Source organism: Procambarus clarkii, chromosome 22 (assembly GCF_040958095.1).
Source record: "Procambarus clarkii isolate CNS0578487 chromosome 22, FALCON_Pclarkii_2.0, whole genome shotgun sequence".
Classification (NCBI taxonomy): domain Eukaryota; kingdom Metazoa; phylum Arthropoda; class Malacostraca; order Decapoda; family Cambaridae; genus Procambarus; species Procambarus clarkii.
This window is the reverse complement of record NC_091171.1, coordinates 1,403,906-1,429,759: the sequence shown is the minus strand read 5'-3', so window position 1 is coordinate 1,429,759 and position 25,854 is coordinate 1,403,906. Positions and strand designations below refer to the sequence as shown.

General features: G+C 40.2%; 1 protein-coding gene across 1 annotated transcript; it reads right to left on the bottom strand.

The window, feature by feature from the left end:
- Positions 1-547: 547 nt before the first annotated feature.
- Positions 548-20,753, bottom strand: LOC123756203 (uncharacterized). The gene is made up of 3 exons (XM_045739285.1): positions 19,926-20,753; positions 3,043-3,141; positions 548-607 (listed from the first exon to the last, which is right to left on the bottom strand). The coding sequence occupies exons 1-3, from the start codon at positions 20,751-20,753 to the stop codon at positions 548-550; spliced, it is 987 nt and encodes a 328-aa protein (XP_045595241.1).
- Between the last annotated feature and the right edge of the window lie 5,101 nt (positions 20,754-25,854).

Sequence of the window (25,854 nt, the reverse complement as noted above, 5' to 3'; positions counted from 1 at the left end):
GATAACCATAAGCCTCTGAAACAGACAGCATCCCTCCCTCATACAGCATTGGGTACATCTGCAAAAGTGCAGAAGTACCGAAGTAGCTTAAGATGTACTTTTCTTACCTAGTTTAAGAGACCTACTGATAGTTATATCATTAAAGTATTATTACATAACTAATGGAAATTAAAAAAAATATAAAATAACACAAAAATACTTATATAATGCACATTACTTTATAATTAACAACAATAAGTACAGTATTCACCAAAATTGAAAATGTTAATACTAATTAATTATCAAATGGCTTAAAATCTGTTTATTTGTGGGACAATTTAAAACCTAACAGAATGGGTATTAATACAATTCTAATTGAAGAAATAACAGAATGCATGAAATACTTACAGATTTTTTCATGGCTTTAAATGATCTGCAAAGGTTTTGATGCTTAGCAGCTCTTCGACCCATTTCCTTATATTTCTCCTCCCGCTCTACATCACCCTTACGCTTTTCATCTATAAAGCTGTGTCCACAGTTGCAGAAATGTCGAAGAACACTAATGACATTACTGCAGATGGGACATCACCGCTGGGAAGGTTTCTTCTGGCCTGTAAATACAGATAATCTGGGCAATCATAAAAAAGAGTAAAATGTTGAAAATGTAATACAGTGGTACAAAAAACACAGTAGCAGCATAATGAAAGAGCACAAAGCAGTACAGTGCTACAGAAGACTGAGCGGAAAATTGTGATTGTATTATTGAGAACCTGTACAGCAGCAGATTTTATTAATTACACAAGTAAACCAAATTTAATATGTTTAAATAAGAGAAGAATAATCTGGAATTTTCAATGTAAATCAAAATTGCAATTTGTGAACTGCAAATAATTGAATTGTGACTCAAATACTTATTTGACTAAGTTTTTTGATCTTCCAATAATATTAAATTAATATTCAACTTAACTAACATTTTGTGGTATTAATAAAGTTTGAAATAGATATGCAATTCTAACAGACAAAATTGACAAAACAAAATTATGATTTTATACTCTATATCTAATGATAATATGAACTTACACCCAAATAAAATTAATAACCTACAAAAATAAAATTTAAAGTATATATTATATACATGTAACGGTTCTATTGTTACGTAAAGTATGGTGACAAATAAACACAGACACTAAGATACTATATATATATTTGGTCGAATATACAGAAGTACACAGGTGATACTTTGGTGTGAGTTGAGCGCACTGAGCGTCGGTACAGTATCTCGCAAGTGTCTGCTCTAGACCACACTTGAATGTAGACTCTGGTTAATGTTTGCTATTCTGCTGCTTATATGCTCGGGCAACACCTCACCGTGTTGCCCGGGCAACGCCTCACCTCATTCATCTCCAAAGGTTGACAGGAATATTAACAAAGCATTTGGAGCGAGTATATTATTGGGATAATCTACTCGCTACAGAACTCCCCCTCCCAGGGGATGAAAGGAAAAATACTTGATCAAGGAACTTAGCTGGTCGGTGAATTGTACGCCCTGCTCGCGTTACATAACCATCAAAGTTAACTTCCTCCTCTTCGCTAATGTCATCTAACTGGGGTCGTAGGGTGGGAGGTCGCACAGGATCGTCCGTCGTCGTAGGATCAGGTTGTGGTGCGGCTGGTAACTGGGGTTGTAGGGTGGGAGGTCGTACAAGATCGTCCGTTGTCGTAGGTGGCGGTGCTGCTGGTAACTGTGGTCGAAAAGTGAACTGCGTAGTCGGCGGATGTGTCTCTGGATTTAGCAGTGTTGCAGACGTTGAGACGAAGCCTGGAGCAGAGCAGAGAGCTGAGTGAGGCCGGAGTCGTGGAGCTCTATGTGGGTGAGCGTGGCGGCTCGATTGAGAATTGTGAGTGTCTAAACTCGGGGAGCGAGAGCGTGGCGGCTCGATTGAGAATTGTGAGTGTCTAAACTCGGGGAGCGAGAGCGTGGCGGCTCGATGCGGTCGTAGTCTGCTGTCTGCTCTGTGTCGAAGCTGTAGCGTCTTGGGTTGATTAGGACTGTACACGCCGAGTACTACATTGTTGACTGTGGAAATTGTAGTCTGGTAATAAAAGATGTAGGCAGTGTGTGGACAAGCTCGGTGTAGCAGGAGAGAAGAATGTGCATAATTGTTGCGTCCTTGGGTCGCTGGTGGAGCATTTAGATCCGGGGCGGATGAGCTCGGGCACCAGGACTTTAGGAGGTAATGTAGGCACGTAGTTAGGACAACGAGGGAATCACTGCTAGAGCTGAATTGTCCTGGAGGCAACGAAGAGTCGGAAACGCAAGCTGTAAGTCCTGTACTGCGCAAAGGGCTTGAGTCGGCCAAGTATCAAAATGCAGTGAACGTGTAGATGAATCTGATGACAGCAGCTGTCGTGGGCGTAGGACAAGCAGTGCCCTGGCAGCGACGGAGAGTCGGCAGGACAGGCTGTAGATCCAACATGATGTAATCATTGATGAGGCTTGTCAGATGAGTGAGTAACGATCGTGGAGCAGCAAGCCGTAGTAGATAAAAATGCAGAGATGGACGCGATTAAAATCTTAACTGTGGCGAGGGTGTTGGCAGTGTTCCATCACAGCAAACAGTAGCAGTAGAGGTCCAGTGAGAGTCCATGTTGTAGTCCATCGTGGCTGGGTATCGTCGAAACTCTCTGGGGTCACCAATGTAGCGGTTCTATTGTTACATAAAGTATGGTGACAAATAAACACAGACACTAAGATACTATATATATATTTGGTCGAATATACAGAAGTACACAGGTGATACTTTGGTGTGAGTTGAGCGCACTGAGCGTCGGTACAGTATCTCGCAAGTGTCTGCTCTAGACCACACTTGAAAGTAGACTCTGGTTAATGTTTGCTATTCTGCTGCTTATATGCTCGGGCAACACCTCACCGTGTTGCCCGGGCAACGCCTCACCTCATTCATCTCCAAAGGTTTACAGGAATATTAACAAAGCATTTGGAGCGAGTATATTATTGGGATAATCTACTCGCTACATACAAATCACAATTATAATGTAACTTACTTGAATTACTGGAAGCCATTGCGGTAATGTTCTCTCAGATAGAATTGTTGACAATGTTGTAAGGTTGCAATTGATAATGTTGTCTGATATAAATTTTACCTGAAAAAAACAAAAATATATTAATAACAGATATACAATAGCATCAGTTTAGATTAATTATAAAAAAACAAAAATGCATATTTTTCATATATATTTTTTCATGCATATTTTTCTACCTTGCATATAAATGCAAGGTAGAATGCATATATGCACCACTAAGATGGTGGTGCATGTATTTTATAACACATTTGAACAATGAAACTCTACAGATGATACAGAAGACACAAGAAAATTGGCACTGTAGGAGACATTAAAAAAACAGAAATAACATGATGTTTAACAGTGATAAGTTACAGGTGCTGAAGTATGGTAGAAACGAGGAAATTAAATGAAACAAGGAACACAGGACACAATCAGACCTACTCTAAGAAGGGAAAAACATGCAAAAGATCTGAGAATTACGACGTCTGTCGACCTCACACTTTGTGAACATAACCGAGCAAATATAGTGGCGGCCAGAAAAATAATGGGATGGTTTATGAGAATGTTAAAATTCAAAGACCCCACCCACAGTAATGCTAATACTATTCAAATAACTGGTGCTGTCCCATCTTGAGTATTGCTCGGTACTGATTCCCCCTTTCTGAACAGGAGAAATCTCTGAATTAGAGGAAATAAAGAGACCATAAACAGCAAACATATAAATGATAAAAAATCTAAATAATTGAGACCGTCTCAAAGCTCTCAAAATGTACTCTCTGGACAGGAGACAAGAATGGTATCAAATAATACATATATGTAAGATACTAGAGGGCCAGGTCCCAAATTTGCACAGCATAATATAACAACATACTGGAGCTAAAGATACAGAAGGAAATTAATAATAGGTGTCATAGGTACAATCAGAGAGCAGAGTCTTAACAGTAGGGGGTTCAAGGGCTGTTTGCTAGGCTAGGCAAGGGTAGACTAGGCTTGGCTAGTGTTGGCTAGGTTATGCTAGGAAGAAGTAGGCTAGGCTGATTTACTCCACCAGTAATTGGCGGTCTGTCTAATTACAAGCTACCACAAGCTACACAAGCTTCACATAGCTTCCTGGCAATATGTTAGTAATGAATAAATAAGATATATTTACTCATTATAATGTTGGTACTGAATGTACAACACGAAAAAACATAATTTTAATCTGAAAAAGTATCTTTTTATAAAGAAATTAGACGAAAATAAAGAAATGGTGACACCAAATCAAGTCGACGATCCAAGCATCGGTTAGGTTAGGTTAGGTTAGGTTGGGTTTGGTTAAGTTAGGTTAGATTTGGTTAAGTTAGATTTGGTTAGGTTAGATTTGCTTAGGTTAGATTTGGTTAAGTTTGATTAGGTTAGGTTAAGTTAGGTCAGCCTAACATATCATACTCAATACTTTGTAAGCTCTTATTGTATTGTTATATTATTATATTGTTGTGTTTTGCTATAATTACTTTCTATTTTACAGCAGATTTGCTTTCATCTGTTCCTATAACTGCTCATCTTATTGTATCGTGACATTCTTATCTATATTGATATATATTATCTATCTATTGTTACTTACAGTGTACCTGAGAGCACTTGTAAGCAATCTACCTCATTTTTCATTTTTGCTCAATTTGTTTTTGTATTGCTTAGTCTTGTTTATATTTTTGTTTTGTATATCTATATCTTGTGTTTTGTATAGTCCATGTTTATATGTTTTTTCTTTAATCTCATTTATTACCTAGGTTGCCTAGCCTAGCCATACTCCCTTACTCCATTGTACCCCTGTAAGCCCCTTTTGTGTTTGTTTTGCACAGTATTGTGTCCATTTTTTTTCCCCTATTTTATAGCTTATTTCTACCTTGTAATATGCCTTTCTTTCCTTGTTTTTCCTCCAATCACCTTTTTTTAATGCAGTCAAGTATAGACCCAGAACTTAACCTCTTATCCACTATCTATGACAATAATCACTTTAATGATCTAAATTGCAGATATTTTGCAGCACATGATGTAAACAATGTAGTAACTCATAATCACAATATCTCTGTAATCAATTTGAATGTTAGATCCCTAGGTAAACACTTCGATGATGTTAGTGCCTTGATTGAAGCAATTGACAACAAATTCTCTTTTATTATACTTACTGAAACATGGTTGAAGGAGGATACTACTCAACTCTTTAACATGCCTAACTACTCAGCAATTTACAACTGTCGTCAACTTCAGAGAGGTGGTGGCACTGCTCTTTACTACCACCAAGAACTAACATGCTTAAAAGAAATTAGAACTAGAGACTGCTATGGGGAGTATATCTTCGCCAGCTTCAGAGTCAAGGGTGCCGAGTCTGTCCTGTCTGTGGGTGCAGTTTATAGAATTCCTAACACTGATGTGTCCGAATTCAACTCAAACCTTAGAAATCTAATACTTGATAACAGACTGAACAAAAACCACCTAATTATTGCAGGGGACTTTAATATTGACCTCTGCGAGCCAGAACACCCTACTGCTGTTAGCTTCCTCAATTGTATAAACTCCTGCTTCCTCATACCCTTAATCACTAGACCTACTAGAATCACTGATAGCACTGCCACGACTCTTGATCACATCTGGACAAACATAACCTCTCCGCTTACTTCAGGTATAATCACCGATAGCACTACAGACCATTACCCCACATTTCTCTTAACTTACATTAGCAAACCACCTCTTGAGTCAAGAGAGATACGTTTTAGACTACACAATGAAACTGCTATAGACAATTTTATAACTGCTACTGATAATGTCAACTGGGAGTCCGAGTTAGGAAACATAGAGGACATCAACCTAGCAGTTCAATCTTTTCTTCAAAAAACTCTTAGCCTTTATAATACCCACTGTCCTATGCTTACAAAACAAGTCACAACCAAAAGGCTTAACAATCCCTGGCTTACAAAGGGAATACTTAAATCTATTAATAAAAAACATGACCTTGAGAAGAAGTATAGGTTAGGAATTATCTCCAAAGAATTCTCAAAGAATTACTCATTATTGCTATCTAAGATAATTAGACGAGCCAAAACTAAATACTACGAAGATAAATTTACCCAAATAAAGAGCAACATTAAACAAACTTGGAGAACAATTTCACAAATATTGGGATCAAAGAAGTCTATAAATAACAAACCAACACTCCTGTCTAATAACGATGGTCAGCTTTCAGCCTCTGATTCTGCTATTGAGTTCAATAGGTTCTTCTCTTCCATTGGTTCATCCCTTGCTAATGATATTCCATCTTCCAGTACTGACATTAAGGACTATCTTACAGGTAACTATCCACAGTCTCTGTACCTAAAGCCTATTAATTCCACTGACGTCAATGAGATAATCCTTTCCCTTAAAACCAAGTCTGGTGCCCTTGAGGAGATACCAACTTTAATCTACAAAAAAGCCTCCAGATCTTTAGCCCCTGCTATTGCTTTGCTCTTCAACAAGTCACTTGAACTCCAAACCTTTCCAGATATTCTAAAAAAAGCGAGAGTAACGCCTGTCCACAAATGTGGTGATCTCACAGATGTTAACAACTACAGACCTATATCAATCCTGCCAAACTAGTCAAAAAATTTTGAAAAACTAATCTATAAGCAGCTTTACTCATATCTAGCCAAACTCAATATACTTAGCCCTTGCCAATATGGCTTCAGGCCCAAAAAAAGCACTAACGATGCACCTATTAGTATGCTTAACTCGATTCATACAGCTCTTGATCAAAATGAGTTCCCTGTTGGGTTATTTGTGGACCTGCGTAAAGGTTCAATACTGTCAACCACCAAAACCTTCTTCTTAAATTACATCATTATGGTGTCAGAGGACACTCCCTACAATACCTCAAATCCTACCTTACTGACAGGCTCCAATGTGTTTCTGTGAATAATACAATTTCTCCCACCCTACCCATCAACATTGGTGTTCCCCAGGGCAGCATACTTGGCCCTCTCCTCTTTCTCATCTACATTAATGACCTTCCAAATGCCTCCCAACACCTCAAACCAATTCTATTTGCTGATGACACAACCTTCATTTACTCCAGTCCTGATCCCCTTGCTCTAAATGCCACAGTAAATACTGAGCCTAATAAAGTCCATCTGTGGCTAACTGCCAACAATCTCACCCTTAACATTGACAAAACTTTCTATATTCTGTTTGGCAATAAATCCTCTAATCAAATAAATCTCAAAATAAACAATACCCAAATTTGTAACAAATTAAATGGCAAATTCCTTGGCATTCTCATTGACCACAAGCTGAATTTCCAGGGACACATTCTAAACATATCAAAAAAAGTTTCAAAAACTGTGGGCATTCTTTCTAAGATCTGATATTATGTACCACGCCCTGCCCTGGTGACTCTCTATTACTCCCTTATCTATCCATATCTCAACTATGGTATTTGTGCTTGGGGCTCTACTACCCAAAATCACTTACGTCCTCTAATTACTCAACACAAAGCTGCTATTAGGACAATATCCAATTCTGGCCCCAGACATCACTCGGTACCCCTACTCAAATCTTTGAATATGTTAGACATTAAGTCACTGCACATTCTCTCATGTGTATTATACATATATAAAACGCTAAACTATAATGCCAATCCTGATCTCAAAAGCTTCATAGAAGGTTGTAACAGAACCCATGAGCACCACACCAGAAATAAATACAGTTTTGATATTCCTAGAGTAAGACTAAATCAAACCAGAAATGCTCTACAAATCAAGGGGCCCAGAATGTGGAATGACCTTCCCAACCATGTTAAAGACTGTACCTCTCTCAACCAGTTTAAGTTAAAAACGAAGATATACCTAATAAATTCCATGTAACCCACCTTACTCCCCTGTTGTCAACCCATGTATGTTTTTTGTTTTTTTGTTTTTCAAATCAACGCTGTTTGAATGTAATTTTCTGTAATAATTTGTAATTGTATTTGTGCTGCTTTTTCAACAATGTTCCCCCCTCTTTTACCTCTATTTTTTATATGTACTCATCACATCTTTTCTTTTTACCCATTAGTTTTAAGCTTTAGTCATTAATGTTTTTCCTGCCCGAAACGCTTTGCGTAATAGTGGCTTTAGGCATTGTATGTACTAGCTCTATCTATAAAGCCAACAAACTTTGTAAAATCTCTTTATGTATGTACCTTACCTAAATATAAATTATTATTATTATTATTATTATTTATTCATTACTAACGTATTGCCAGGAAGCTTTGTGTAGCTTGTGGTAGCTTGTGGTAATTAGACAGACCCGTAATTGGAGGGAAAGAGGGGAGGGGGGAACCTCAATATAAGCCTAATTTGTAGCTTCCTGTTCTCCGTCACAATGATTTATTTTACGTCAGGCTTTCAGCACAGCCGCATAAAAAACCCTGGTTATTTATTTATTTTTATACGAGAAGGTACACTGGGGGTTAGGAGAGAAAATAGGAATAATGATGATTTTACAATCTTGCCCGAAACACTATGCGTACTAGTGGCTTTAGGAATTGTATGTACTACCTTTATCTATAAATCAAACAGAATGTTTGTACTGTAACTCTGAATCTATGTATATATTTTTCCTAAATAAATTATTATTATTATTGTAAAGCCACTAGCACGCATAGCGTTTCGGGCAAAGATCCCGTACCCAGAAGCTGGGTATCTTTTGTTGCTCTGTGACTACTCTTATGACATTCCCTAACTCTTATGACATTCCCTAACAGTATTGTTAAACTAATAACAATGAACAGTAGTTCAATATTACCGGAATAATCCAACTGATGTGGCCATGTTTTTGTTGTGAAGCCCGGTCGTTCAGTTCGTATACAGCATACGAAGGTTAATCTAACCTAAAACCAGAGTCTTAAAAATGTCTTACCATTGCTAAGAAATCCTAAGATATAAATATTTACAATAATACACTGGTTGTTTTTGTTGATTTAGGGGCGATGGCATGAGTAAACTGGTTATGTTGTGTTGATTTAGGGGCAACGAACTGTGGTTATTAGACTATGTTCAGTGCGGTCTGCTGCATGATGCGAGGAGGACGTGTTGCTCCGCATCTTCGTGTTTGCACGTGGCTGCTGCAGCTAGATGTTGTGAATTTGTTCTCGACTGTTGCAGTGATACAGTGCCTTTGTGTATCGAGGAAATGGCTGAGGCGGTCTGCCTAGGTGATGGAAGATCCTGTACTGGGCCTGGAGAGTGTGACAGTGGGGATGGCAGACAGGATGATACTAGGCCGTATCAAGCAGTAGTAAACAGATATAAACGGAGAAATATTCAAAGACAGCGAGACGAAGACAGTGAGGAGGAAATAACAAAGAGACCAAAAAATGAAGACATGCTCAGCAGGACGCGGGAGATGCAGACTAATGGAAGGAAGAGGCTGTTGTTCCCTACAGCATGTCAACTGAATTTCCATCAAAAGCTGGAGTGGACGGTTCGTTTGGCTAAGGAGTTTTTTGAATATGAACCACTATTCAAGGAGGGTCTTCACCGGCCCTATATAACAGTTGGGACAGAGGAGGCCGTGGAACACCTAACGAAGGATGGGTTTGAGAATATTGTGATGGTTACTCCGGAAAAAGGTATGATGTACACCAAGGTCATAGTGTTTAAGTATCCAACTTATTTGGATCCTGATTATCTATTGCTCAACAATGATAGTGTTGTTTGGGCAAAGAGGAACAGTGTTCGTGGTGAAAAACAAAGCCAGGTTGTTGCCTTGGTAAAGGGTGAGGCTCCAGAAAGAATTTTTGTGCAAGGACTAGGCTACAGGAAAGTTGTAAAATACATTGAGGAGCCCATATTATGCATGAAGTGTTCTCGTTGGGGACATATGGCTTGGAAATGCCAGTTTGACTCCAGGTGTCGGTACTGTGGTAAGAAACACGACTCTCGAGAGTGTAGAGTCAAGATTAAAAACGGTGAAAAAATCGTCCCATCTTGTTGCAATTGTCGAGGAAGCCACAATGCTGGTTCCTATCTATGTCGCATGAAGCCTCATCTGAGAGACTCGAGGACGGGTGCTACAAGCAGGATAGATGTATCCTCGAAGGAAGGAAAGATTGTGCAGCAGGAACATGGAGGAAACAGTTGGAAGCCAATGACAGCGCCTATGAACAATGTGTGGGAGAAAGGAACAGAGACAATTAAGGCGAGCCTAGGGAAAGTAGGAAATGCAGCTGAAAAAATTAAACCTTGTGGAAACAAGGTTCAGGTCAATATAGTGGACTCTGAGGTTGGTACTCAAATATTGGAATATCTAAAAAAACTAGAAAAGAGGATTGAGGCATTAGAAAAATTAACTATGGGGGGTAGACGGGGTGAAGATGGTGGTGAAACAGGACGTGAAGTGGAAAGTGAAACAGGACGTGAAATGGAAAGTGAAACAGGACGTGAAATGGAAAGTGAAACAGGACGTGAAATGGAAAGCCAAACAGGACGTGAAATGGAAAGCCAAACAGGACGTGAAATGGAAAGCCAAACAGGACGTGAAATGAAAAGCCAAACAGGACGTGAAATGGAAAGTGAAACAGGACGTGAAATGGAAAGTGAAACAGGACGTGAAATGGAAAGTCAAACAGGACGTGAAATGGAAAGTGAAATAGGACGTGAAGTGGAAAGTGAAACAGGACGTGAAATGTGCGTTGAAGAAAGTAAGGAAGAACATGACGTATTGATGATAGAGGATAGTCAGGAAAATGAACTTTCTAGTAGTGTTAGCGTTCAACCTTCTGTAGTGACAAATGTCGAAACAAAGGTTAAAGTAAAACGGTATAGAGAAATAAGAAAGAAATTAGATATGAATAAGATCACCTTTGATGCTAGTAGCTGTTGTGCAAATGAGGAGAAAGCAGAAATGTTACAGTGTTGGGAGAGTCTGTCTGAGAAAATCTCGTATCTCATGGAATATGACAGACAGGGCAAAGGTAGCTTTATTAAATCATGGATGAAAGTAGAGTGAGAATATTATCTTGGAGCGTTAATGGGTTAAAATCTAGTGCGGTGGATGTACACTATTATACTCTTAGATAGTACTATATTAACCTGATATGTTACATGGGATTCTTGTATTTGTACTCACTGAATTTGTGCGCCCCTTGAGGGACTTGAAGTATGGGAAGGGGTAGAAATAGCCTAAGCTAATCTTTGATTTTTTTTTTTTTTTTTAACTTGTCTCAATAAACCTACTTGAACTTGGAAGACCATTATGTATTAAAGTGTCAAATTATGGATAACCATAGAAATAAGGAAATAAGTAGTGTACCACTTCAAATTGTTTGGATGTGTGATAATGATATGATAGACAGAATACTTAGGAACTACAAGAATTTTGCCCCAATGATTGTAACACTTACTATATTAATATGCAATGTTAAATGTTGTATTGTGATTTGTGTATCTGTACTCACTGAATTTGTGCGCCCCTTGAGGGACTTGAAGTAGAGGGGGGTAGAAATAGCCTAAGCTACTCTATCCCTTTGAGATGTATTTCTTTCTTGTCTCAATAAACATACTTGAACTTGAACTAGACTATGTTTTGTACATAAGCAAAAAACAAGGTGTAATTCTTTTAATTATAACAATAATAACGACAAAAAGTTAATAATTAATGTACTTGTTAAGCAAAATTCGCAATATCTTAGTTTTCTTTAGGAAAAAAAAATAAAAGACATCTGGAAAAAGATCTGCAGACTTTGTCTTACATTTTATTCCGTTATTTACACTAAAAGAACAATTAAGCGTACACTATCGCCCGTGCCTGGTGCACGAGCACCAGGCACGGGCACCGGGAGCATCCCAGACACTGCCTTAATCGACTGAGATTAAGGCAGTGTCATTTTCATTCCTTTAGAACAAGGAAATCTCATTCTTAAACTGTATAATATGAGCTGCGCAATAATTTTTTGCTGATCTTCAATAAAGAAATTCTAGAGGGCTTATGCAAGGATTAAGATGAGTTAGCCTAGGCATTTTTATATCCGTTTCTGGTTACTCAAGGGAGACACTGGCGGGCAACACGAGAATAAATATTTGTATAAATTCCAATTTCGATCCGATCTACTTGGGGATAGTTTACAAATGTTCGCCATGAAATTTACGTTTTCTCTAATAGCTGAAGAGCTTATTTGAGAAAACAGTATGGCATTGAATCAGCGTGGTAAAACAATTGTATTATTGACACGACGAGTATAATCGACGTAGTTTTTATATATGTTGCCGGTCGAACACATCCTTATGTGACGTTTTATACTTATGTTCTTCTAGAACATTCTATTGCGAACACATTGGTACAAAAATGAAATACGTACATCGAAAACTAATGTCAGAACAGTGACAAGAGTATACACCTTTAAATATGGACGCTCGATCGCCGATACACTAATTTCATTTTGGGAAATTTATTTTTTCATACGCCGTTTCGCGACAATTATTTATATCTGATATAAATGTTGCAAAAGAAGTTTATGATTAAGTACCATATTACACATTAAAAAAATGAATACATTAATGCCTAAACAGTTTGTAAATACAGTGATAAATTGTGCCAAACATTATACAATATTATTTACTAAGAAGCGTATGACAACTCAAAACGGCATGATTTCAACAGGATTTTTTATAGTTGTCAAAAAACTCTGATTTTAATTATCAAGTATTTGTCACAATGAATTTTATATAATTATGAGGCAGTGGAAAGACCAAATTGTTCTGTATTATAAATGCATAATGCTAAATTTCTATATACATAACAGTAAAATATTGACCACCTACATTTAAGGATAACTAGGAAATAGGAACTGGAAACTTTATTTGAACGAAAATTCAATACCAAATTTCTTAGATGTTTTTCTTAATATAAAGATCAACAGTAACGAATCTTATTCATTATGGACAAATTAACAAAAAAAAACATAATTTTCATTGAGGACCATGTATTAGAGCATACTTAGTCACTTATATATTAAAAGTATTGTGTTTTTTGAAACATTGGGGTTGTAAACAAACAGAACGGCCTATACCCGAAAAGTCGTAACATAAGAAGTTGTACATGTTTGCTAATTTGTTATTTGATAAATGATTATTACTAATTTACAACGACTATAAAGGTTTCCCATTAGTTAAATTACTGTAGTGTGACTAAATGCTACTACAAAACATATATAAATCCTGGGAAAGTCACAATGACCAGCGACATTAAAGCATAAAAGACTAAATAGTAACAGGAAACTGACGGCGAACGAAAAATTCATTTCCAAATTTATTAGATGTTTCCCTAAATATAAAGATCGATAGGCTGGAATTTTCTGGATTAGGGCCTAATTAAGGCAAAAATATATGTATTTTTACTTGAAAAACATATATCAGAGCATAGTCTGTGAGTTATAGAATAATAAGTGTGTGGTATTTTATTGTATAACAAGAGATAGTCCATGGAAGCAAAAATAGACGTAGTTTAAGACAAAATAACGTCCAAAAACAGCCATAGAGTCAAACGGCAACTGTTGACGTTCTTTTTAAGAGGACAGGTTGGATAAATAAGCAGTAATTTTAGCGGCGGGTGTTTAGCTGTTAGTGATTATCTTAACAGTTGGTGGTTGTAGTTGTTGGACATTCTTAATGATTGCAGCATGGAGGCAACCACCTATGCCGACTAGTTGAGTCACACACTGCTCTCCTTGAGCTACACACGGCGCCTTCTCAGGCCACCAACAGTTATTTAATTCAATGTAAAGGCCCTCCACACTCTGTGCACAGAGTATTCTCTATCAAACTCACCCTTGTCGCACCTCATGCAACCACACACATGTATATGGAAGGCTAGGTAACCCTTTTATATCTCAGGCACCTCAGTAATGGCACTGCTCTGACAGTGACAGGCAGTATCTCTCAAATATTCTGGCCAAACGGCCTGGAGTCTGGAATTGACAATTACAACTCTAGAACGATCCCCACTGTCTCACAGCATCGTAAAATGTGCTCAAGCCTAGCCTCTCCTTTAAGTGTGTCACAGTGTTGAGAAATGAGCTGCTGTAACTCAGCGTCATATGGGTCAATTAACAAATACTAAAGAAAGGAATAAAAAAGAAACATAAAGTTCATAAATCGTAAAATAAATGAAACAAATGCAATCAAATTTACATTTATAGCCTCTGCCACTAAGTTGACATTTAACCGCCTGGGTTCTTTAAACTAAAAAAACTTTTACTGTACTTTTCATGCACTCTCTTGGAGTGTCAAAGAGACAATGAATGAGCCTGCACTCAAAGAAGCTTGCTTCTCACAAAGCAAAAACTAAATGAAACTTGCAAATCACCATGAATAAATAATAGTGTACCATAAAACACATGCATAAATAATTATCACAGACCCAGTCAATCAAAATAAATGGACAAATTCCTAATTAATTTCTCAGAATGATTGTCCTAGACCTAGAGGACAGGGGAGAGCTGGACCTAGATTCACGAAGCTCCACGTATTTCTTTGTAAGTAGGTTTGCTACGAAGGTTCCTAAGTATGCTATAAGATTTCCTGCCCGAAATGCTTTGCGTAATAATGGCTTTAGGCATTGTATGTACTAGCTCTATCTATAAATCCATCAACTTTTGTATTTTCCCTTGTATGTATGAACTTTACCTGAATAAATATTTGTATTTGTATTTTGTAAGATGCTTAGGTGCAATTCACGTAGGTCCACTTAGGAAGATATTTCGGTTCTGGGTCTGGTTCACCTGCATGCCGATAGAGGTCACTACTGTGTTTTGTTTGGCCAATCAGAGAGCAGCAACATTCTTCATAATGAAGATTTAGCGCTGGCTTATCGGAGCTCAATTGCCTCCTATTTACATCGAATTTTCTTATAAAATTATCATATTTCGAAGTAAAACTATGTTTTTTCAACTTCTACAGCCAGCACCGACATTGTAGTAAACAAATATGTTACATTTGTTGTTTACCTACGTAATTCTAAGAGATACTGTGTAGCTGTCCTTCTTGCTCGGAAGATGCGCTGACAATTATTGTATATATTTACTGAATTTACCCAAGGGACACTAACTATCTAGTGGCCTCGACGAGGACAGAAAGCCGGCGGCTTGTTAAAGGGCCCGCCAATTGTCTTAATGATATTTTTTAGCTTGAATTTGGCATTTACATTCAGCGGGAAGGCAGTTCCATGGCTTTATTATCCTCTTGGTGGAAAAAACATCTATTTTCAGTCCTACTTGAGAGAACATACTCTCCAACACTATATCTGTGATTGCCCTGTTATCAGTGACTTCATACCAAATGGTATGAGGTACTTTGAGCTCTGCAATTACTTCATACACTCAGGAATATTGGAAGATATTCTTGTGCTGCACCCAGATTTTTCCAGTGGAGGCTAATATAGATCAGCCTTAAGTATTTTGTTCTCTCCTGGTTCCATGTATGACTGGCCATCCTGTGAGGTGAGGATGTTGGATGAGCTTGTAGCTGGTTTTTGATCTACATTGTGTAGATCAAATATACATAATAGGGAAGCAGCACATTGTTGAGTATACCTAAACATGTTAAAAAATATATTGTTTGAGAGGAGTCTTGTAGAAACTGGTAAGAGTAATTATAATATAATGTTTCCATGATTCAATGCTTACCTCTTGGTAAAATCGTGAAGAGTTGTTTAGTCAGAGTTGATTTGTTTTTTGTATTGAGGCTGGTATTTTCTATCTTGATTCCATGTATGTCTAACCATCCTGTGAGATGGGAGCATTAGATAAACTTATAGCTAGTTTCTTATCTACACTGTGAAATATTCCATATAGAATTGGGTAGCAGCACTTTGCTGTGTATACCTAATCTTCTTAATAAAAAAAAATCAGTAATAAAGATGTTAAATTATAGTTTGTATTATTACAAATACTGTATTATCCTTATTAAATCATCTTAACCATGGATCATTAGATCTCATATTGATGTGTAATAGTCATATTTCTTTTGAACTGCAAATCCATGCTAATCATTTTTGAATCATTCATTAAATTGTGCATTATGTCTCAATTTTTCACTTCCTTGGATATACTGTACAGTACAAAAAGATAGGCTAAAAATAAACCGGTAATATTTCTTTCATGATATTTTTTTATTTAAATAACTGCATCAATATTTTTACAGCTGACAGGATTTGTTTTATCATATAGGTGCATTATATGTTAAAAAAAATGGTGTATTTCTACACACAATGGTGCTACAAAGCCTTCCCAGCCTGGTGCCTTCTTTTAATACTTACTTACTGATTAATAAATAAATAATAATAATAAATTTTATTCAGGAAAAGTACATACAGTTGATTTACAAACATAATGTTGGATTTATAGACAGAGCTAGTACATATAATACCTAAAGCCACTAATACTCATAACATTTTGGGCAAGGTGTGGAGGAAAAACACTTATACTAAAACTTAATAGTAATCGGGATTAGGTATAAACTGTGTTGAAATAAGGAATAAAAAATGAAAAAGGGGGAGTAACATAGCGGAAATCTGCAATTGTACACGTTAGTGAACAAACAGCATTGTTTAAAAAATATCAAGACATGGGTTGACATTTAGGGGGTAAGGTAGGTTACATGGAGTTAATTAGGTTGTACTTGGTTTTACTCTTAAACTGGTTGAGAGAGGTACAGCCTTTGACATGATTCGGGAGGTCATTCCACATTCTGGGTCCTTTGATTTGTAGAGGACTTCAAGTTTTTTACACACAGCCAAATTGTGTAACAGGAAGAGGTCTTGGACACAAATTTATTCCATGCTAAATGTAGAGAAATCAGCTAAGTATTCTTCAAATAAAATAAGCTGCCTCAGCTTATAAGGTAAATAAAATAAGCATTTCTCCATCAAGTAGCTGCCTCACCTCACTACCTTACTGCTACATAGCCTTCCCGGCATGGTGCCTTCTTTTGATAATTACTTGTTCCACACCCAAGTTGTGTAACAGGAAGAGGTCTTGGACCTCTACTTCCCTCTCTCTTTTTTAATAGTCCATATAGGCATAATTATAGCTTTAAGTATTCATTGAATAAAGTTTTTGACATTTTTACCCATCTCCTTACCTAACATCATTTGTGCAGCATATTTTTATTTTATGTCCCACCCAGATTTAATTACAAAATAAAACCAAACTAAATAAATTAGAAATGGGTATGTATAGCTAAGGTACACCCTTACTACTAGGTGAACAGGGGCATTTGGTGATAGTAAATGATCCCATTAGGCAGGGCTCATGACCTCTCATATTTCATGTTCACCAGTGTTTATTTACTTAATAACTACGGGTATAATATCTTGCTATTATAAAACTAATTCTACTATCATAAAAGACATATTTACTTAAGTTTCAAGCAGAGAATGCATATATAACTAACACGAAGGACTCCACTTCACGAGATTCACCAGCTATAATATCCTGTTAGGGGACTGGTCAAGTCGTCGACTGCAGTTTCGGATAACAACTTCGTTCACGGATAATTTTATACATTCATACCTTTTCGTTCGTACATGCGCTGGTTTGTGTTCGCTGCTGTTCTCGTCTGAATAAATACATGGCACTTTTTTTTTTGAGATATATACAAGAGTTGTTACATTCTTGTACAGCCACTAGGTCGCGTAGTGTTTCGGGCAGGTCCCTGGAATACGATCCCCTGCCGCGAAGAATCGTTTTTTCATCCAAGTACACATTTTACTGTTGCGTTAAACAGAAACTACAGTTAAGGAATTGCGTCCAGTAAATCCTCCCTGGCCAGGATACGAACCCATGACATAGCGCTCGCGGAACGCCAGGCGAGTGTCTTACCACTATACCACGGAGACTGCTGATCTTGATCATATAATTATAAATAAAATAAATAAATATGTTTATTCAGGTAAGGTATATACATACAAGTGATGTTACATTAATGGATTGATATATAGATAGAGCTAGTACATACAATGCCTAAAGCCACTATTACGCAATGCGTTTCGGGCAAAATTACAGTAGATTTAGCATTTATGTAAGAATCTACCTCAGCGTCATAGTAAAATTTTACTCATAAATATAATCTAACCCTGTTATTTTTTTTAATTTTAAATTTAATTGTAATTTGATAGTGGCTTTACAAGATTGCAAATATGCTATGTATGTATTCTTTTATAATTAGTGCTTAACAGTGCTTAGCGCATTGTTTGTATTACTGTGTTTGTTAACAAAGCGAACTCTTATCAGAGAAGGGAAGAGAAGAGAACTACCAGGGGGAAAGCGCCAAGCCATTAAGACTATATAGCACGTGGAAGGGGTCAGGTTAAGAGGGGGAGGTTTCTTTTATTAGAAAAACAAGGTGCAAACCATACCCCCTTACAATTGAAATCTATTTATTTATATACAAGAAGGTACATTGGGTTGTGAGAGTATGTAACACTTATTAAGAGGTATATTGTAGCAAAGTTTGAGTTGACGGAGTGGATAGCACAAGGGACAGTGTGAGTTTGAAACACATTTAGAAACAAGGCACCGCCGAAGGAGGCTATTATTTGTTATGCACCCCATACTCAACCAGTAAGTAGTGGAGCAAAGCATAGATTACATGATCATAAAGTCTTAATCAGACCTCAGTGGCTATTTTTACATTATCATTTACAACTAACTTAAGTAAAATAACAACCAGTAAACAGACTGCTGTTTTCTAATTCTAGTTCAGGCACTTCCTGGGATAAAACGCGAACATTCCTTGAGGAACTATGGGGTGCTTATCTGTTTTTCCTCGTAACAGTCCCAAAGCTTCCACAAATGTTCCTATTTCTCTTTATTGCCCTTGCAGCGACTGGACTTTAGCTTTTGATCAGAAACCAGTTGGTATTGCAAGGTTACCAGGGACGCCTCACGGTACAGTAAGGCGATTAATATATATATAGATAAGTTGTCCCTCACTGCCCTTTGATTCAGACGCTGGTGCCATCCTTCTACGTCATTGTTTTTTTCTTTTTATTTGTAAAACAAAGTAAAATAGCGTACATTCAACCATATAAAACAGTAAAGCACAGAATAACAAGGAACACAGAATGACAACAACACATAACAAGTAACACAAAGCAACAGAACACAAAAGGGAAACCAAAGAACAATAAAAAATACATAGGAAAATACATTAAATACACATAAAAACAGCTAGCCAAAACAGCACAAGCAGTGATCCATAAAGCACAAACACATGAGAACAAAAAAGAAAACAAACATAAACAGGAAAACAATGAAACATACAACAGGAAACATGAAAATGACACAATGACATAGTACAAAATGAATACAAAACTAGGAACAAGTCAGCCTGAAGGGACACACAAGCATTACTACAAGCTAAAACAGACAGGAAATCACAACCGGAACATGCAGGAACTGGCAAACACACACACACACACAAACAGCCCTAGAAACAACATAAGCAACAGAACACAAAACACACACAGCACACTACAACAACAACAACAAAAAATCGCACGCGGAACTCACAAACACACACATCGCCTAACAGGGTGAAACCAAACACGGAGACAAACCAAACATAAAACCGCAGACACGGTAACAAAATCACAGAGTATACAAGTAAACACAGGCACTAACGATACTTGTCCGGAAAATCCTTTGCCGGGAAGCAGAAGCACTACGCCTCCTAGATCAGCTGGACGTCTTCGAACACTGGTCTACCAGGAGACGCACAAGGCCGAGGCATCCAATCAGGCACCCTATAAATAAACCCCTTTAATCTCGGTACCCAAATAGTCGACAAGCACCACGGGCCCTCACGCACCCTGTCGTCCCAAACTAGGTCCAAAACCCGTGACTTAGGGACCACGCTCCCGTCGGCCGCGAGCACAGGGAAGTGGTCCACACTAGAAGGTGTCGCACCAGTATCGGCAACGGGAGGTTCCCTGGGCGCCGCACAGGGCTTTGTACTGGCTGGCGCACGAGGCTTCTCACAAGGCTTCACACGGGGTTGCACACTAGGGGAACCCGCAGAGGACACAGACGAGTCGGGGCCCCCGCCACCGAGCACAGGAGCAGAGGCACCTTGGTGCACATCCTTCCGTAAAATCACGACGAGGTCCCGGTCGGCAGTAGCAACCACTAACCGTGGGGAGTCATCAGCAGTAGGCATCGGGGGCGACGCCGGAGACAGCTCAGAGCCCCCCACAGCACCGCAAACATCGGCAGGAGAAGAAACATCAACCCTCGCCGCATCCTCACATTCCACTGCCCACGAACGAGGAGGCGAAGCACCCGTATCTGTACGCAAACGCTTGGGGACAGGCCGTTGATCAACGGAGCTGTCACCCCCAGCAGGAGGCACCCGAGAGGGGCCGGCGGCAGGCCGCCCCACAGCGGGGGGAGCACGACCCCGCAGAACGTCAGTCTCAACTACACGGGGGACGAGACCGCCACCCACAGAAGAGACAGGAGAAGGAACAGGCGCGTCCGCAGGAGGGGAAGGGTCCAACACAGGTGAAGGAGCCCGCAGAGACGTTGGAGGCGCAGAGTCGGAACCAGGTGCAGAAGCCGGTGGAAGCAACGAGACCGACTGCGGGGGGGAGGGGGGGGGAAGCCGCACACACCCCCACCTCGTCGTGTACACCACCATCCACACACTCCGGGCCAACAGCCATCACCAGGTCAGCACCTCCTCACCCACTCCATCACGAGGCGACAGGTCGTGCGCTACCAATGGGGGAAAAAAAGTGCAATCAGCTGCCAGATGCCCCTCAATGCCACAACGAAAACATTGTCGAGGCTGTCCTGCATAGAACACCTGCATAGTGTAGCCCATCAAAGTCACCGCGGAAGGAACAGGAGACTTGAGCCACAGGCCAAGAGCCCGGGGTCCCACACGAGACACCACGCCACCTGCCGGCAGAGACGGAGTTCATCCAGATTGAAACGACAGTCCCAAACTGGCCAAAATACCGTCAAAGCAAAGCCTCCGTGAATTCAAACGGCATACGATGCAGGGCCACATACATCACCGAGCAGCACTGGTCAGATATAGTGACGGTACCACCGTCCCCAGGGAAAGGAAGAGAGCGCTCATCGTAACGGGCCACGAAGTCTATAAACAGCAGCGGAGTTAAACTTAACAAGCGCCCGATGGGTAGCAGCAGTTGGAGCCCGTACACATCGGCAACTCGCAAACGCAGCATATTCAACAGGACAAGGGCCAGGTAAGACGCTCGGCCAGAAAATTCCTGACCCACGGTCTCAGAGCGGCGAATAGGGGGGAGGGAGGGGGGGTACCCATGACGCCGACGCAATAACAACACCCTCCCACACGGTACGCCAAGCAACAACTCCTTCTACGTTATTGTTGGTCCTCACCAGTCGTCTGAATGCACACCAGCTCCCCAATTCCAACACACTGTTGCACAGCCACGTATTTTTTATGTAATGAGTTAATTGTGTCGTTAAGGGTGAACTGCTAGCCGACTTTTCTAATTCAGCAAACGCCTTACACTTATGTAGTATATACGTACCACATAAGTACGTGTGTGTTACACACGTACACATACACACACACCTTGTTAAGCACAAGACGAAGCTTGAAAAAGTTTAGTGGTATGCCAATATGCTAGTCCCAGAACTAAGAGGCATGAGTTACGAGGACAGGCTGCGAGAAATGCACCTCACGACACTGGAAGACAGAAGAGTAAGGGGAGACATGATCACTACCTACAAAATTCTCAGAGCAATTGATAGGGTACATAAAGATAAACTGTTTAACACGGGTGGTAGGTGAACAAGGGGACACAGGTGGAAACTTAGTACCCAATTGAGCCACTGGGACGTTAGAAAGAACTTTTTCAGTGTCAGAGTAGTTAGGCAGTGATGTGGTGAAGGGTGAAGTTTCAAATGCATATAAGATAGAGCCCAGTAGGCTCAGGAAACTGTACATCAGTTGATTGACAGGTGAGAGGTGGGACCAAAGAGCCAGAGCTCAACCCCTGCAACTACAACTAGGTGAGTATACACACAAACACACACACTCACACACACACGTACACACACACAAACATACACTAATGCCTCTATTCACCTTGCAGTAAATAGGAACCTGGAAGTCAGAAAGCTGCTAAAGGCTGCATCCTGGGGATGTGTGTGCGTGTGTTTGATAAAAATATATGTTGTTTAAATATGATGGAAGAAAAGAGGCCGTAAGTCGGTACATTAGACAACCGACGCTTAGAAAGGCGGGGTCCAAGAGCTAACAGCTAAATCTTGCTAATAATAAATCAAAATATTTAATACACACACATACATGTTTTACATGAATTTGGCTGAGGGCGATCATCTCTGATGGCCTCGACGGGACAGGAAGTCGGTGGTTGATCAAAGGCCTCCCACATGCTTCACATGCCTGAGGATTTTTCCGGCTTAATTTTAAACGGAAGTAATGTCTTGGCATTTACGGCTTCAGCGGGTGGGTGGGTCCGTGGGTTTATTACACTATGAGTGAAAACAATCGCCTATTCTCTATTTTATATTGCCGCTTGTAGAGCTAGAAGCTGTTGCCTCTTATGTGCGTTGCACAAGGGGATTAATATCTAGATTAACATATTTCAAAATTTCCAGTATTTTTAAAGGTATCGCTAAAATACCGAAGATACTGTTATTGGACACCACTTAATTGACAATATCTCAACAACGCAGGCTGAAGATGTGCGTGGCTCCTGCTATTGCAATGATGCTCATTTGCTTTTCATGGATGCTCATTTGCTTTTCAATGATGCGCCTTAGTTGCCCCATTTCTACCTTACCGTTCTAAATACCCCTTCTCCATCTTTTGCAAACATTCCCCTCATAAATCTCCCCCCTTTCCACCTGTCCCCCTGTCCATCTTTGTCCCCATGTCCCTCTCTTTGTCTCCCTGCCCACATTTTCTGTCCTCTGTCCCCGATTCCTTTCCCCCTGTCCCTCTCTCTGTCCCCCCTTTCCATCTGTTACGGCCCTCTCGGGACGCAACGGGGTTCTTACTCTGATGTTGTTAGAGGAAGTTGTATCCGACCCCAAGCCAGTAGTGGCTTTCAAAGGATGTGATCCATGACGCAAGTAACTTAAAGGGGAAGGGAAATAAAGGCAAAAACTTAATATAATATATTAACCACCACCAATAAATAATATATAAAAAGATTACACAGGGGAGGGGTATTAACACTGTACACATGTCTTCTCCTGAAGACCCTGGAATCAAGCTCTCGGTGCTAAGTCGTCGGTGCTTCTTCGTGGCCTCACAACGAATCCTCTGAGAATGCCAAGCCTACCCTGGCCACAGGTCAGCCAAAACACAGGTCCACTGGGGGCACCGCCGTGGAGGCCGTCAACCACAAATCCAGCAGGGGCTCTGCTGGCAGGTTCCGGACCCGCAACGCTGGTCAGGCCACTCCACGAACGATATAAGGGGAACGCCCTAGACAGGAGCCTCGTGTGACACTACAAATCACTCTCCTGTCCTCAATACCCCAGTGGATAAACGTCTCCAGCAGTCGGTCCCGGGAACGACGATCCTTTCAACTGCCACTCCACTGGCAGGGTAACACCACAGTGTTCTTCCGGGGGGACGACTTCACAGCTGCTGCAGCAAAGCACACGTTATGGAGACGGCTGCCTCGGGTAGACTGACTCGACTTCCATCACAGCAGTCCCAGGTCGACTCTGTAAGCAGACACGTCATCAATAACTGGGACACACTAAGGCACCTCACTTACAGGCTCAGACACAAACGCCCACCTATCCACTCCATAGATGGCGCTGGTGTCTGAGCACCACCTCACTAGAGGTCAGCAGCGGCTGTGTTGAGCGCTGAACCAGACTAGAAACTGGCCCTCGAGGCCAATACATCCCGTCCTCGCCAGGTGTCGTCGTCCATTTGGTGGGGGTTTCGGGAGCTGACCCACAGATGGCGCGGTTGTCACTGCTCCGGGCTCGGACGCTGGATCCGGGTTCGTAACACCATCTCTCTGTCCCTCTCTGTCCCATTGTCCCTCTCTCTGTCCCCCTGTCTCTCTCTGTCCCCCTGTTCCTCTCTGTCCTCCTGTTCCTCTCTCTGTCCCCCTGTCACTCTCTGTCCCACTGTCCCTCTATGTCCCCCTGTCCATCTATGTCCCCCTGCCCCTCTCTCTGTTCCCCTGTTCCTATCTCTGTCCTCATGTCCTTCTCTCTGTCCCCTGTACCTCTCTGTCCCCCTGCCCACTCTTTCTGTCCGCTGTCCCTACACTGTCCCCCTCCCTTTCTTCCAGTCCCCCTGTCCATCTCTGTCCCCTTGTCCCTGTCTCTGTTCCACCTGTCCCTATCTCTGTCCCCTGTCCCTCTCTCTGTCCCCCTGTCTGCCCTTTCTGTCCCCCTGTCCCCATCCCACTCTTTGACCCGGTCCCTGTCCCTCTGTCCCTGTCCTTCTCTGTCTCTGTCCCTGTCCCTCTCTCTTTGTCCCCCTCCCCACTCTTTCTGTACCCTGTCCTTCCTCTGTCCCTCTGTCCTCCCTCTGTTCCCCTGTCCTCCCTCTGTCCCCCGGGCGTCTCTATGACCCTGTCCCTCTTGTTGGAAATTTCCAACACTAACACACTACCATTGTATTATAATACATCATAATTATATACTAATTACAGTAGTTATTAATTTCACTAACGGTAGTGTTAATATAAATTAATATTTCTTTATCTGAGCCTATTGCTAATATTCTCATGACATCGAGAGGCAGGATTGCGTCAGATAATGTACATTTAAACATATTTATTACCAATATGTTAGAGAATTGAATGTGGTTCTCTAAAATTATCAGTATTCTGTACAATAATTAACTACAGATAATATAGCTCCCAATAATCCAAAACCGAGAGTTATTAACTGAAATTATTATCAAGTAGCAGTTTTATCTGATACGTACGAATGCTATGGAGGAAATAAAATTTCTCTCCATTTCTCGATTAGCACCATTTAACGAGAATATGATATTATTTAATTCCCTATAATTGCAACCCGATTCTCATTAACGCATTACATCAGTAATTACACAGAAAAGAATTTTCCGTGGTTAGTAATTTCTGTTGTGAATGCGAGAGACGAGTTGAGGAAGGGCAGAGAGACACCGCCATTCGCCATGCTGCTTCGCTAGAGACGCCAACAATCACATCGTGCGTCCCAGGAGAGTCGATTTCCATCAATACTACGTTAGGCCCTTGCATTTAATCGGCCTAGGAGTGTGTAATTACTCCAGTAGCAATCTGGAATTGCTTCGGTGGACAACCAGCAGGTTAAGTGCCCTAATATTTGTTATATCGTGAGATCTCTAGGTATATCATTTTACTGTGCACTGTCCATCGTTATGCTACGCGACCTCCCAAAACAATAAGTACGTCCATAAGGAATTAAATATTTTCCTTTTATGGCATAGTGAGGATATTATATAATAGGTGTAACCAATTAGTATATTTAGTTGAAAACTCAGCTTGTGTAGTAAGCGGTCGTGGTCATCATGTTCCCACGCCATGCTTGAACTCACGTGTTGCTCTAAGTAGCAGACGACGCCATTGCACCTCTACCTCTCCGTTCACTATTACAGCTAAGCAGCTGAAATCTTTTCTATTATTTCTTTAATTGAGAAAATTATAGATCAGTCGAAGAGATTTAGTTTATTTGATTTGAGATATCTAACGTAATATGTTAGCCTCATAAAAGTCAAATGAGAATAATTGCTT